The sequence below is a fragment of the Schistocerca piceifrons genome, chromosome 2 (assembly GCF_021461385.2).
Source record: "Schistocerca piceifrons isolate TAMUIC-IGC-003096 chromosome 2, iqSchPice1.1, whole genome shotgun sequence".
In the NCBI taxonomy this organism is placed as follows: domain Eukaryota; kingdom Metazoa; phylum Arthropoda; class Insecta; order Orthoptera; family Acrididae; genus Schistocerca; species Schistocerca piceifrons.
Window position 1 is genome coordinate 556,492,830 of NC_060139.1, and position 16,152 is coordinate 556,508,981.

General features: G+C 39.5%; 1 protein-coding gene across 3 annotated transcripts in view; it reads right to left on the reverse strand.

Annotated features, from left to right (window-relative positions):
• Positions 1–16,152, reverse strand: part of LOC124776550 (alpha-1,2-mannosyltransferase ALG9) — a 144,395-nt gene that overhangs the window by 14,168 nt on the left and 114,075 nt on the right. For 2 of the 3 annotated variants that reach the window (XM_047251585.1, XM_047251586.1), the window contains one exon: positions 12,440–12,664. In XM_047251585.1, the coding sequence (XP_047107541.1) occupies positions 12,535–12,664 (130 nt within the window). In that variant the 3' untranslated portion in view covers positions 12,440–12,534. Of the gene's footprint in view, positions 1–12,439; positions 12,665–16,152 lie in introns of those variants that run through there. The other variant, XR_007015633.1, reaches the window with a different exon arrangement.

The window sequence follows — 16,152 nt, forward strand, 5'->3', positions numbered from 1 at the left end:
CTGATGCTGCACCTAGAACTCTACCCACTTGTCCCCATCACATTCCTGCACACTCCCACAGGCAGCACTACAGCATCTACCCCTAAGCCTACCCTACTATTCCACCCCATCCCACAACTTTTATGTAGCCTGATTACCCACCCCAACCAAGGTTGCTACTCACCCCTGTGGTTTAAATGTTCCTGTTTACTGTTCAATGCCTCCTCTAGGTGGGGAGTAGCAATCTATCCTAACTCATATTATTGAACTGATTAACAGGTAATTCAAGGTAGACTGTTGAAACAAAAAATGGGATAATTTAGACTGGTATCATCATTACATTACTTGTAAAAAATCTGTGTGTGATATTTAGGGATACAACAGTTTTGCTCAGTCTATAAGACTATTAGCATTTGATATACATTATTTGATACTAGTTTTGTTTACATGTTGTTGAAAATTATTGCCTTCATGATTCAGTTTATCTTCATGGACTTGTGTATAGTTTGCTGTCATCCACTTGGTCTTTGTGGCCACTTACTGTTTTTCTTGGAAATGACTTGGGTAGTGTCTTACAAAAGACACAAAAAAGGTTGATTTTTGTGTGCAAAATAGCTTGTCATTATGGATCAACAATTTCGGGAGCTTTGGCTATGTCAAATAACACAGCAGGAACAATGTCAGGTACACATGCTATTGCAACAACTAAAACAGGAGCAGATGCAGGAGTTAATCATGTAAATGCAGAGCTGATCCAAAAAGTAAGCATGCCACATGTGGGGACAACCTTTGCCCCACCCCTGCCATTTGCTGTGTTTGATGACACTGGAAAGAGGTGGGAAAACTATCTGTGTAAATTTATGTTGTATTGAAACATCCCGTAGTCCAAAGTGCTTTGTTATATAATAGTAGTAGTCTTTATGAAACAGGTCAACAGCTATCTGTGTGTGCATGGACCCTCGAGCGTTAGAATTTATGTTTGCGAATACTGCCAAAGCATTTGAAGTGCCAGCAGCAGCTCAAAATGCTTTTTCAAACAGTTGGCAAACAGCTCAGCTCTTCACCACACACCGACCGGTTATTCCCCCACATGTGACTTAGGGTGTGAGCCCTGCACAAGGGGAAATGTTTCTTACTCCCAAGTAGATTTCAATGGAATTAGTACACAAACACAGCCTAGCCATGTGTCTCAATTTAGGTCACATTCCTTTGATAGTAACAAAAGTTCCCCTCAGTGTCAGATTAGCCCCAATTGATGCTTAAGTTTTGTCCATACTGTAACGTGTGCCATGAGCATTATCAGTATCCTCTTCTTTTTTGGACATGCTACAACTGTCACAAGCACTTGGCAGCGATGTGCTGGAGCCATAAAACAACACTGTGGGCTGATGTGTGGGTGTTCACCAATACACTGTGGGCAGCAGAACCTGACCAAGCATCAGTGTTCGCCGTAAATCCAGTCCTAGCAGAACCCATCCAAGTGCCTAATAAACTCCTCATCGAGTTGGACTTTAGTGGTATTATGACCTAATTCCACATGGATATGGGGCAGTAGTTTCTCTGATTATCCAGGACTAACTAGCAATTGAGGACAAGATAAGTCAACAGATCACGAAAAATCCCCTTCTTGATAGAAAAATAGATGTGTAATTTCTTTATTTACATTGTTGCAAAATCCATAGAAATTCTCGTTTCACCAGCTATTGATGGCCCTTAAAAAGTGCATTATTTCATTGAAAAAATCTGTAGTTGATTGAATTTTGCAGTAGATATGGAAGTTTTGCATGTTGATCATATGGCAACATACTGTTCTCTTTGCATGCTATCATTTGTGAAAATCTTGTTTTGATATCTCAAACAGTTCATGAGATACTAGGGCTGTTATGAAAATTTCATTCTGCTTTTTTGCTGCCATACACAATCAGAACAGAGTGGATTGTATTCAACCCAGTTTCTCGAGATTGGAGATATATAGCGATATCCTCCCAAGTTTCAAGAATAATTTAATATGTTAGCCACCAAATTTTTTAGCAAATAGTTTATTATAATTGTTTGAGAGATATTGTAGTTTGGCTGCCACATGCATGACATTCTGTTTCATGTCCAGGGTAAACTTGCGTTCTAGCAGAGTTTCCGCCTTGTAGGCTGTGATGTCAGAAGCCAAACAAGACTGGCCAGTGCATGTAGCATTCAAGGAATCTTGTAAGCAAAGAAAAACAGCACTGGAACTGTCATGAAAAATGAGTGAAAGCTCCCTGCCAAGAAGGTGGCTAGCAGACAACGGAACAAGCTAGCGAGTCATTGTGCAAGCATGCAAGTAAGCTTACAGTGAGTTTTACACAACTTGAGATGGGCTTATGGCATCATGTACCTTGGTAAGCAGCGAACCTAAGAGGGGAGGCAGGCATTTCATCACCAGACAGAACAAGTTAGTTTCCTCTTTTCCAACACCAACACATCTCATACCATATATCATCATGACATCCCACATCAATTACACAAAATTTGCAAGGTATACACTAAATCAATTATTTGTCCATATTATGGAGTTTCAAACAGTTGTGTTCCTCACCATTGTTACATGTACAGAAATGACTAATAGCCAAAGACAATAAGTTTATGTCTGTTATTCTATAACCATAGTCTTGCATACTGAACATATTGGTGCAGCTGCAGAACTTGGTATTTTAAGTGGACTTATACCCTCTTCTTAAACTTTCTATTCCTTCATCTTGCTGAAGATGTCTTCTCAATGCAAGAGTTTCTTATATTATTCATCTGCTCTACTTTTCTCATGATAGAACACAACTGCCAATTATTTCTCTCAATACACAGAATTCACAAGAAACTTCTGTAAATACAAATAATGACTGTGGATGCCAAAGAGTATATAAAACTATCACCACATTATATATATATGAACTCTAAACAAATCTGCAACTATGTTGTACAGCCAGTTGTCTAATTTTCAGCATCAGCAATGGATGGAACACAACACAAAAAGTCTTAAGGCCATAGAGCAATGAGTATTAATAAACAATCTAAGTGAAGCATACAACTCTGTGACTATTGAAATGCAGACTAACTACGCAGAACCTCACAATGCATTGCATTTTGAGGGCAAAGGCTTGACAAACAATTACAGAGAGTAAAGAGCGATCAAGACAAACTCAAGCAACCTGTTGGGTGCAGCTGAGATTAGGCTGCTTGACTTTAAGTGTGCTTCTTCAAGCCTTCAGAACACACAAATGATCCACTCTTTATTAACTTGGAACAATAACTTTATTTATTCAAGAGTAAAGCAATCATATCCAATGCGTGAGAAGATGTCTTCCATGAGCGTTATATCATCCATAACACACTCGGAAGGCTAACGGAGAACAAGCAGTAGAGTGCAAGTTGTAAATATGTACAATTACAAAGAGAATGAAAGAAAGGCAAAGAATAAAAAACCAATGCGTACTCAATTTCACTTGGCAATGACTACACACACACACACACACACCAGACAATGACAGAAGATGATATGTTGCTACAAACTGTTCCAGACAGACACGGGTGTTGCAGTGCGTCATTCGGACCAGCTTTGGCCCCGTGTGCCGGCAACACCTGTTCCAGATGCCGCTACACCACCTTCGGCTCTACCTGATGCTCGGGATACTGGAATCTCTCATTACACACAATGCAGTCCTCTCACCATCATATCGGTGCCAGCACAAGAACTGACACCACCAGGAGACGTGCCCATGCAGGAACCAGATGACCATCATCTGTCGGAGCAACTCTACTCACCACCTTCTCCTACGGATGCAGACACATCGCCCATGTCTCCTGCTATAACAACCGGACTTGCTACAATGGGCAGATTGGTGCATGGGGCCCCAGCAAATTCGACCCCCACGTCTCCTGTCATCTCGACCCGTTAGCAATCTACAGGCCACCTCCATCAAGACCTGTGCAAAAACTTCAAAGGGGGGAAAACTGTTGTGACTCGCCGATCTTTCAAAGTGCCGCCGTGCAGTTACGTGCGTCCTCTACATGTGGCGCTGTCTGCCAGCCATGCAGCAGCAGCACCACCTAAGCGGCCAGCCAGCCAGCCAGCCAGCGGCCGCTAGACTCGGACTCAGTTATGATTTGACTGTTAAAGTGTACACACGTCTTACTCTGTTTACTTGATCTGTGACTTTCATGTAATGCGTCTTCCTTGAAATATATTTGTTCAACTTGAAGTTATTACAAAAAGAAAGGTACTGGAAGGAAGAAAAAGGCATGATCATAGTGTTTTTAGATTTAAAGAAGGCACAGCTCAGTGTGATGAGGCATGTGACTGCCTGGAAAAATGAAATACCCCTAAGCTTATAACTAACTTTACAACTACAAAAATTCAGATGCTGTATGATAATTATGAACACAATGTACAGAGAGGATTTGGAAAATTAAAGTGGTCTGGAACAAAGGGACGTATGCAAAAGGACAGTTCCCTTTCCCCATTACCCTGCATCACACTCACGGATCTCGTAATGAAGTTCAACAAGGACAGAGATGATCACCCTTGGTACACAAAACAGGTCAGAACACTGTCACAGTAAAAATGAAAACAGCATGCCAAATTTAAGCAAATGCAAAATTTCCTAGATTGGCCATCTTTTGCAGAAGCTAAAAAGTTAACATGGACTTCAATGCAAGATACTTATAATAGTTTCCACAACGAAACTGTGTCTTGAAACCTGGCAGAAAATCCAAAGAGATTCTGGTAATATGCTAATGGCACGACGCAATCAATTCTTTCTCTGTGTGACAGCAATGGAAATAATATCGATGACAGTGCTGCTAAAGCATGGTTACCAAACATAGCCTTTCAGAATTCCTTCACCAAATAAGACGAAGTAAACATTCCAGAATTCGAATCCAGAACATGAGTAACTTAAGAGGTAAGTGAAGCAACTTACATCATTAATAAAAGCAAGTCTCCTGGTCCAGACTGTATACCAATTAGTTTCCTTTCAGAGTATGCTAAATCAATAGCTCCACACTTAGCAATAGTATATGACTGCTTGCTCGGCAAAAGATCCATACCCAAAGACTGCAAAGTTGCACAGTTCACACCAATATTCAAGAAAGGCAGTACGAATAATCCACTAAATTACAGGCCAATATCATTAATGTCAATATGCAGCAGGATTTTGGAACATATATTTTGTTCAAACATTATGAATTACCTTGAAGAGAATGGTCTACTTATGCACAGTCAACACAGATTTAGAAAACATCGTTCTTGTGAAACGCAACTAGCTCTTTACTCACATGAAGTGTTGAGGACTACTGGCAAGGGATTTCAAACTGATTCCAAATTTCTAGATTTCCTGAAGGCTTTCGACATGGTACTTCACAAGCACATTTTAGTCAAATTGCTTGCTTACGAAATATTGTCTCAGTTATGTGAGTGGATTTGTGACTTCCTGTCAGAGAGGTCACAGTTCGTGGTAATTGATGGAAAGTCACTGAGTACAACAGAAGTGATTTCTGTCTTCCCCCAAGGTATTGGTTATAAGCCCTCTCTTGTTTCTTATCAATATGAATGATTTAGGAGTCAATCTGAGCAGCCGTCTTAGGTTATTTGCAGATGATGCTGTCATTTATCATCTAGTGAAGTATGATTAGAAGATCAAAAAAAATTGCAAGACAATACAGAAAAGATACCTGTATAGTGCGAAAATTGGCAATTGGCCCGAAATAATGAAAAGTGTGAGGTCATTCTCATGAGTGCTAAAAGGAATCCATTAAACTTTGGTTACACGATAAATCAGTCAAATCTAAAGCCCATAAATTCAACTAAATAGCTCTGAATTACAATTGCGAACAACTTAAATTGGAATGAAGACATAGAAAATTTTTGTGGGAAGGTGAATCAAAGACAGTGTTTTATTGGCAAAACACTTAGAAGATGTGGCAGATCTACTAAAGAGGCTACCTACACTATGCTTGTCCTTTCTCTTTTGGAGTACCACTGCACAGTGTAGGATCCTGTCCAGGTAAGATTAACGTTCACAGAAGAGCAGCAAGTTTTGCATCATAGAGAAATAGGGGAATGAGTGTCACTGACATAATATAGGATTTGGGATGGACATCATTCACAGAAAGGCATTTTTCGTTGTTGCAAAATCTTTTCATGAAATGTCAATCAACAACTTTCTCCTCCAAAAGTGAAAATATTTCGTTGTTGCCAACCTACGTAGGGAGAAATATTCATCATAATAAAATAAGGGAAATCAGAGCTCGCACAGAAAGACAAGTGTTCATTTTTTCCACACGCTGTTTGAGAGTGGAATAACAGAGAATTATTGTGAAGGTGGTTCGATGAACCCTCTGCCAGGCACATAAGTGTGATTTGTAGAGTATCCATGTAGATGTAGAACAAAGTGGAAAAAGAATTTCTAAATATTCTTGCATTTTCAGACTATACAGAGATACAGAGGAAATTGGATGTGTGGACACAAAAGTTCAAAGACTTCAGCATAACTGTGAGCAAAACCAAGTTAGAGGCAATGGGAATGAGTTGAGCACTCGCACTTCATAATCTATTTTCATTGGGGCAGAAGGTCAAGAAAGTGAATAATTTCACATATTTTGGTAGTGTTGTGACAAGTAGTGGGCATGCCAATATTGAGGTTCTGAACTCAGTCACAAAATAATCAAAATTCTTCAATCTAATATGAAGACTTGTCTGGAATAAGGATGTTTCTCTAACAGCTAAACAGACAAAGTTCAAAACTTTCCTTCATTTCACAAGCTAGTAGTTCACTTACTTGTCTTTTGGCTAAAACACAGCTCTCCAGACTATAGGACATGATGGACTAAAGGTCTTCAATGGCACCACTGAGGAGGAAGTAAATGCCAGAAATGCAAATCACTTGGTGTTTGGTTAACTTGGCAGTTAGTGATCTCAGTCAATTCAGGAAAGGATACTATTGCTCCAGTGTCAAACCAACACTGTGAGTGGAGCTCTATGAAATTCCTCAGTCTGTCCTATAAAAGACATGGAGAGACCGGTTACTGGAAGTGACAATGAAGGAAAGGCTGAGCACAATGAGCCTGAAATGGTTTGGTCATATGAAACGGATGCAGCCTAACCAATATTCCCATGAGTACTTTCGAAGGAATGTGTGAGGACAAAAATCCATTTTATGTCCAAGAAAAAGATGGAAGGATCAAATTAAATAAGACCTTCAAGGAAAGAAGTGATATGGGCTGCTGTTGTGAGGAAGGAAATCTACCATGACAGAAACAGATGGAGGCAAACCATTCATAAATATTCTACCCAGTTCGTTGATAGGTCTCCCCGTAAAGTAATAAGACGATGCGGCAGCCCAGAAATCATGTATTGAAAACTCTGTGACTTAGTGTTCTGTTCCATACGTGCATATTACCTTGCCACTGAGATATAAAGTCATGGGTCAGTAGAAAATGAACCTGGAAGTGAGGACATTAAGTTACAACTATGAACAAAAAATTAATGAGCCACGTGCAAGCTACTATTTTGGTCTACAGACCTCAGAGGCAAATATCAGTGGCATCACTCAGTGATAAAATGGTCACTAGATTTGAATGCAATTATTATTATAACTATTGTAAAGAGTCACGACTCCACTCCTTTGTCTGTTTTGATGGCCTATGTAAGACTGCTGGAGAGAGAGTTAAGCCTGAGCCAGCACATAGAACACGGTGATGCTGAATATTCTGGACTTTTTATGTTAATAAGTGGTAAGGTAGGAGGAGGAGTGTGCTTTGTTCCGCAGGCACTGACTTGTGCATTTGAGTATAATCTGGAAAATATTGTGTAAATACATAATGGGAGAATTTTATGGAGGTTACAAGGCAACTCTTGAAAAGGGAACAAGTCTCCTATATTTATTTCATTTTAGTTTTTGTAGGTGGAGAAATGGCTAAGCCATTAAGACTAGCTCAGATTTTTGTTTTATCCTTTTCAAGTAGAAATTGTAGTTTGAGAAACAGAGGGATTATCAAGTTTCATCTACAAATCGCCCCAGAGTACAAATTTTGAGGAATAAAAACAAAAGAAAAGAGTGGTCCAATATCCCATGTCCAATATTTGCAGACAGAAAGAAGTTATGATTCTTTCCACCAATGCAATTTTAGTGTTGATGTAATTATTCTAATGTAGAAAAGATTTAAATGATGCAAGGGTCAAGCAGCATCATATAAGCCACAATGTCATATGTAAAAGAAGCTTTGAGATAAAACTCTAAGGTTTTATATTTTTTTCCACTGAAATAGTTTATTTCATAGCTACTTTGACAGTAAATAGCTGTCATCTTCAGATTCCCAGGTATATAACTACACATCAATCTCATCAACTGGCGGGTAGTTACATTTATGGTAGATATGAGAATCTGAAGATGACAGCTAGTTACTGTCGCAACTGGTCACAAAATAAACTACGTTGTATCAAGTGATCTTGGCTTCTAATATTACAAATTACAGCATTATATTGTCCCAAAAACATGTGTGAATTATATAAGTGCACTCCAGTCTATGCAACTGGCTATGCTGCGATATCTCTGAGGCAAAGCTAATGCTCAGGCAACTAGCCGAACATTGAAAAAAAATCTATACATAGCTATTCAAATTCAATTAGACATTTCTTGTAGATAAAATTATAATCTTAACACATTACGAAGAGAATGTCAGAGTTGGTGATAGTTCTGGTCTTTTTGTAATTAGTAGGAGAATGCATTGCACTTGACATATCTCATCACGGATGTAACAGAAATCCAAATAAATTATGCTATCATACACCAATAATCAATCACTTGAGGGTTCATAGGAGACCATCATTTTGACTGACTACTACTATAATAGTACCACAAGGCACATCAGGTACCAACTTTTTCAAACAATGCAGGGCCAAAACTATTGACAGCTAGTGCTACATATTTAATATTCGTCAACAGTGTCACATAACATAGCCACCATTATAAAACAAAACCATGGACTGTGATACACAGCATACCTACTTCCAGCTGCTTGGATGATAATTAGTTTGTCTCACTTGCCTTAAGCTAAGAAACAGTCTAATAATGTCACATTGTATATTCAGACAAGTGTGGAAAGAAGTTTACCATATGATCTGCCCTCAATTATAAAAGACAACGAGACAAAAGTGTTAGAGCGTTTTGGAGTTCGATTGCTATCTGAACTTCTTCCTAAATTATGAGGAAGTACATTTTAATTATACGCACATCAAAAAAAGTTTTGCATCACCTCCGTTCCGAGAGTTCCGGAACCTGTACAGAAAATTGGAATAGACATCAACATAAACATCATTTCTGTCCTTTTTACTGCTCATGAAAACCATACATTGCATGTTGTACCACCATACAGTGAGACCTTCAGAGATGGTCGTCCAGATTGCTGTACACACCGGTACCTCTAATACCCAGTAGCACGTCCACCTACATTGATGCATGCCTGTATTCATCATGGCATACTATCCACAAGTTCATCAAGGCACTGTTGGTCCAGATTACCTCACTCCTCAATGGCGATTCTGCGTAGATCTCTCAGAGTGGTTGCTGGGTCATATCGTCCATAAACAGCCCTTTTAAATTTATCCCAGGCATGTTCATTAGGGTTCATGTCTGGAGAACATGCTGGCCACTCTAGTCAAGCGATGTTGTTATCCTGAAGGCAGTCATTCAAACATGTGCATGATGAGGGCACAAATTGTCGTCCATGAAGATGAATGCCTCGCCAATATGCTGCCGATATGATTGCAGTATCGGTCGGAGGATGGCATTCACATATTGTACAGACATTACAGAGTCTTCCATGATCACCAGCGGCATACATCAACCCCACAGAATGCCAACCCAAAACAGCAGGGAACCTCTGCCTTGCTGCACTCACTGGACAGTGTGTCTAAAGAGTTCAGCCTGACTGAGTTGCCACCAAACACGTCCCTGACGATTGTCTGGCTGAAGACATATGCAACACTCATCGGTGAAGAGAATATGATGCCAATCCTGGGCGGTCCATTCGGCATATTTTTGGGCCCATCTGTAGTGCGTTGCATGGTGTAGTGGTTACAAAGATGGACCTCACCACGGACATCAGAAATGAAGTTGTGCATCATGCAGCCTACTGCTCACAGTTTGAGTCATAACACGACATCCTGTGGCTCCATGAAAAGCACTATTCAACGTGGTGTCGTTGCTGTCAGGGTTACTCTGAGCCATAATCCGCAGGTAGCGGTCATCCACTGCAGTAGTAGTCCTTGGGCAGCCTGAGCGAGGCATGTCATCAACAGTTCCTGTCTCTCTTTGTATCTACTCCATGCCTGAACAGCATTGCTTTGGTCCACTCCCAAGATGCCTGGACACTTCCCTTGTTGACAGCCCTTCCTGACACAAAGTAACAATGTGGACATGATCGAAACACGGTAATGACCATCAAGGCATGGTTAACCTACAGACAACACGAGCTGTGTATCTCCTTCCTGGTGGAATGACTGGAACTGATCAGCTGTCGGACCCCCTCCATCTAATAAGTGCTGCTCATGCATGGCTGTTTAGTCATTGGGTGGGTTTAGTGACATCTCTGAACAGTCATAGGGACTGTGTCTGTGATACAATATCCACAGTCATCATCTATCTTCAGGAGTTCTACGAAACAAGGGTGATGCAGTTGTTTTTTTTTTTTTTTTTATGTGTGTATATTGACTGGTTGCCGGCTTTGCAAAGTAGTTAGCTCATCATTAGCCATCATACAGCCTGAATTTCTTATTTTAACCATGTTTTTAGAACACAGACCAGTTTACAGGTTGAGTGATTGATGGTGCTGCTGAATGGGAGCCAAACCAGTAAGTTTGTATGTTATGCCCTTTTAACCATACCGCTGTTAAATGACTTCACCTTAGTGAAGTAATCGGAGAAGTCTATTTCTGCTCTGGTCGGAGTACAAATGACAACAGAGAATTCCAGACTCCATTTCACCTTGTTAATTAATAATCTTCATCTGTCTAAATGTTCATACGTAATATTTGATAAATAAAATAAACCAGAAGAACTGTAGTTGTGCATACACCATTGAAGCCCACATTTACAATAGCCTTCTAATTAGCAACAGATAAATCCCATATGCAACTGGAAAATGTGATTTGCTAGTTAAATTGTATATATTACATATCAATAGCAATCTCTGAAAGATTTCAAACTAACAACAGTCAGCAGTGTCCTATAGATAAAGTTATAGGACTGTATTGTCTACTCACTGAACCATTCTACCAATTTTTTTTTTTTTTTTTTTCTTATCTGCACTTCTTGAGCTTTTCTCAATACAGTAGTTAACTTACATATAATACAGGACAACCCATGTTACGTATAACCAGTCTGATACGTGTTACTAGACAATGTGTGACATAAAGAACATTACAGAATTAAGGGATTTTAGACTAAATCTGCTTTTACAGTATAAAGAGTTCTTTGAATATAACTTGCCATAATAAGCAGTGGCATGTCAGACAACATGAAGCATATGTCCAACTTAATTTATCCACTTATGTTGTATATATAATGTGAACAACTGAATTTGAAATTTATAGTTGTAAATCTTGGAATCTATATTTGAATCACTTAAAATCATACTGTCTGCAAAGATAAAATATTCCGTTGTTATATTTCTCTTTAAATACCTGTTATGTATTTTCTCTCAGACTAAAACCAATTATGTGGAGCACTGTACCTATTAAATGTAATCATCACAGTACTTACCATAACATCACCTATTCTGACTTATCCTATATCCTGATGTGCTTTCTGTACAATGTAAGATCTAAAGGACCAATAAAAATGCAACACAATATCACTGGAACTAGTCATATGTAACAGCACACCAAGGTATGATTACTTAAAATGCTATAGCTTCAGAACTGAAAGAAAAGGACATCGTTCAGGACAGAATTTGGTACTGAGATTTTTAAAGTTGCTGTAGTGTAGTCATTACAGACTTACTGGAATACAAGCAGTTGGCTGACAGGGATCTGGGTACAGTGGGATGTCTCTAATGGTCTACCTTCTGAATATTCAGACAACACATAACCATTAGCTGTGCGAGAGGGTATCACTCTCTCAGTCTCTGACAATTACTGGTACATATTTACTTCTGAAATTACAGTTGTGATTCTTTCTATTTTGTTTGAATCCTCTCATTAGGAAATGTTAGTGCAGACACTGCTTAATATATAGTGGTGGGCACTTATACATGCCAAACATTCTTAGTGCACTGTGCTTACAAACATCTGCGGAATTTATACATTGTTTATAATTTATATGTCAGTTCATTTCCTTAAGAAATATAAATAAATGCATTAAATTATCTGATATTACACTGCACAAACTTTTGAAAATAAGTCAAATGGGTTGCTCAAATAAAACAAAAAAGGTAGATAGAAAGGGTTCACCTGTCATTTACTTGTATTCTGTATCAATGGAGGTTTATATAATGTTCAACCTCTCTTTCACTGTACGATTACATGTTCTATCTGTTAACTCCATTCTCTTCCTCCATTAATTCAAATTTTGTGGACCTCAGGAGATTATAAGGTGCATAGGTACAAAACCTCTCTGACAGCCCAGGTATATAGAAAGCTCTGAAAAATCTGTGCGACCTGGAACACACGGAAAGTACTGTGATTATAAAGAGGCGAAATAACACTGTTACTAATATATCTCACTTATTCCAAGCAAAGAGAGAATAATAAGACAGTAATTAATTCTAATCCAGAGCTGTAGATTTCTGAAGAGAGACATTATTGTTGTTGTTGCTGTGGTCTTCAGTCCTGAGACTGGTTTGATGCAGCTCTCCATGCTACCCTATCCTGTGCAAGCTTCTTCATCTCCCAGTACTTACTGCAACCCACATCCTCCTGAATCTGCTTAGTGGATTCATCTCTTGGTCTCTCTCTATGATTTTTACCCTCCACGCTGCCCTCCAAAACCAAATTGGTGATCCCTTGATGCCTCAGAATAAGCCCTACTAACCAATCCCTTCTTTTTGTCAAGTTGTGCCACATACTCCTCTTCTCCCCAATTCTATTCAATACTTCATCATTAGTTATGTGATCTACCCATCTAATCTTCAGCATTCTTCTGTAGCACCACATTTCAAAAGCTTCTATTCTCTTCTTGTCCAAACTATTTATTGTCCAAGTTTCACTTCCATACATGGCTACACTCCATACAAATACTTTCAGAAATGACTTCCTGACACTTAAATCTATACTCGATGTTAACAAATTTCTCTTCTTCAGAAACGCTCTCCTTGCCATTGCCAGTCTACATTTTATATCTTCTCTACTTCGACCATCATCAGTTATTTTGCTCCCCAAATAGCAAAACTCTTTTACTACTTTAAGTGTCTCATTTCCTAATCTAATTCCCTCAGCATCACCGGACTTAATTCAACCACATTCCATTATCCTCATTTTGCTTTTGTTGATGTTCATCTTATATCCTCCTTTCAAGACACTGTCCATTCCGTTCAACTGCTCTTCCAAGTCCTTTGCTGTCTCTGATAGAATTACAATGTCATCGGCGAACCTCAAAGTTTTTATTTCTTCTCCATGGATTTTAATACCTACTCTGAATTTTTCTTTTGTTTCCTTTACCGCTTGCTCAATATACAGATTGAATAACATAGGGGAGAGGCTACAACCCTGTCTCACTCCCTTCCCAACCACTGCCTCCCTTTCATGCCCCTCAACTCTTATAACTGCCATCTGGTTTCTGTACAAATTGTAAATAGCCTTTCGCTCCCTGTATTTTACCCCTGCCACCTTTAGAATTTGAAAGAGAGTATTCCAGTCAACATCGTCAAAAGCTTTCTCTAAGTCTACAAATGCTAGAAATTAGGTTTGCCTTTCCTTAATCTTTCTTCTAAGATAAATCGTAAAGTCAGTATTGCCTCACGTGTTCCAACATTTCTACGGAATCCAAACTGATCTTCCCCGAGGTCGGCTTCCACCAGTTTTTCCATTCGTCTGTAAAGAATTCGAGTTAGTATTTTGCAGCTGTGACTTATTAAACTGATAGTTCGGTAATTTTCACATCTGTCAACACCTGCTTTCTTTGGGATTGGAATTATTATGTTCTTCTTGAAGTCTGAGGGTATTTCGCCTGTTTCATACATCTTGCTCACCAGATGGTAGAGTTTTGTCAGGACTGGCTCTCCCAAGCCCTTCAGTAGTTCTAATGGAATGTTGTCTAATCCCGGGGCCTTGTTTCTACGTAGGTCTTTCAGTGCTCTGTCAAACTCTTCACGCAGTATCGTATCTCCCATTTCATCTTCATATACATCCTCTTCCATTTCCATAATATTGTCCTCAAGTACATTGCCCTTGTATAGACCCTCTATGTACTCCTTCCACCTTTCTGCTTTCCCTTCTTTGCTTAGAACTGGGTTTCCATCTGAGCTCTTGATATTCATACAAGTGGTTCTCTTTTCTCCGAAGGTCTCTTTAATTTTCCTGTAGGCAGTATCTATCTTACCCCTAGTGAGATAAGCCTCTACATCCTTACATTTGTCCTCTAGCCATCCCTGCTTAGCCATTTTGCACTTCCTGTCTATCTAATTTTTGAGACGTCTGTATTCCTTTTTGCCTGCTTCATTTAGTGCATTTTTATATTTTCTCCTTTCATCAATTAAATTCAATATTTCTTCTGTTACCCAAGGAGTTCTACTAGCCCTCGTCTTTTTACCTACTTGATCCTCTGCTGCCTTCACTACTTCATCTCTCAGAGCTACCCATTCTTCTTCTACTGTACTTCTTTCCCCCTTTCCTGTCAATTGTTCCCTTATGCTCTCCCTGAAACTCTGTACAACCTCTGGTTCTTTCAGTTTATCCAGGTCCCATCTCCTGTAATTCCCACCTTTTTGCAGTTTCTTCAGTTTTAATCTACAGTTCATAACCAATAGATTGTGGTCAGAGTCCACATCTGCCCCTGGAAATGTCTTACAATTTAAAACCTGGTTCCTAAATCTCTGTCTTACCATTATATAATCTATCTGATTCCTTCTAGTATCTCCAGGATTCTTCCATGTATATAACCTTTCATGATTCTTGAACCAAGTGTTAGCTATGATTAAGTTATGCTCTGTGCAAAACTCTACCAGGCGACTTCCTCTTTCATTTCTTAGCTCCAATCCATATTCACCTACTATGTTTCCTTCTCTCCCTTTTCCTACTCTCGAATTCCAGTCACCCATGACAATTAAATTTTCGTCTCCCTTCACAGTCTGAATAATTTCTTTTATTTCATCATACATTTCTTCAATTTCTTCATCATCTGCAGAGCTAGTTGGCATATAAACTTGTACTACTGTAGTAGGCGTGGGCTTTGTGTCTGTCTTGGCCACAATAATGCGTTCACTATGCTGTTTGTAGTAGCTTACCCGCATTCCTATTTTCCTATTCATTATTAAACCTACTCCTGCATTACCCCTATTCGATTTTGTGTTTATAACCCTGTAGTCACCTGACCAGAAGTCTTGTTCCTCCTGCCACCGAACTTCACTAATTCCCACTATATCTAACTTCAACCTATCCATTTCCCTTTGTAAATTTTCTAACCTACCTGCCCGATTAAGGGATCTGACATTCCACGCTCCGATCCGTAGAACAACAGTTTTCTTTCTCCTGATAACGACATCCTCTTGAGTAGTCACCGCCCGCAGATCCGAATGGGGGACTATTTTACCTCCGTAATATTTTACCCAAGAGGACGCCATCATCATTTAATCATACAGTAAAGCTGCATGCCCTCGGGAAAAATTATGGCTGCAGTTTCCCCTTGCTTTCAGCCGTTCGTGGTACCAGCACAGCAAGGCCGTTTTGGTTTATGTTGCAAGGCCAGGTCAGTCAATCATCCAGACTGTTGCCCCTGAAACTACTGAAAAGGCTGCTGCCCCTCTTCAGGAACCACACGTTTGTCTGGCCTCTCAACAGATACCCCTCCGTTGTGGTTGCACCTACGGTACGGCCATCTGTATCGCTGAGGCACGCAAGCCTCCCCACTAACGGCAAGGTCCATGGTTCATGGGGAAGGAAGAGAGACATATAAGAGAATAATTTATCAGTATCTGTCTGAATGCCTTCAT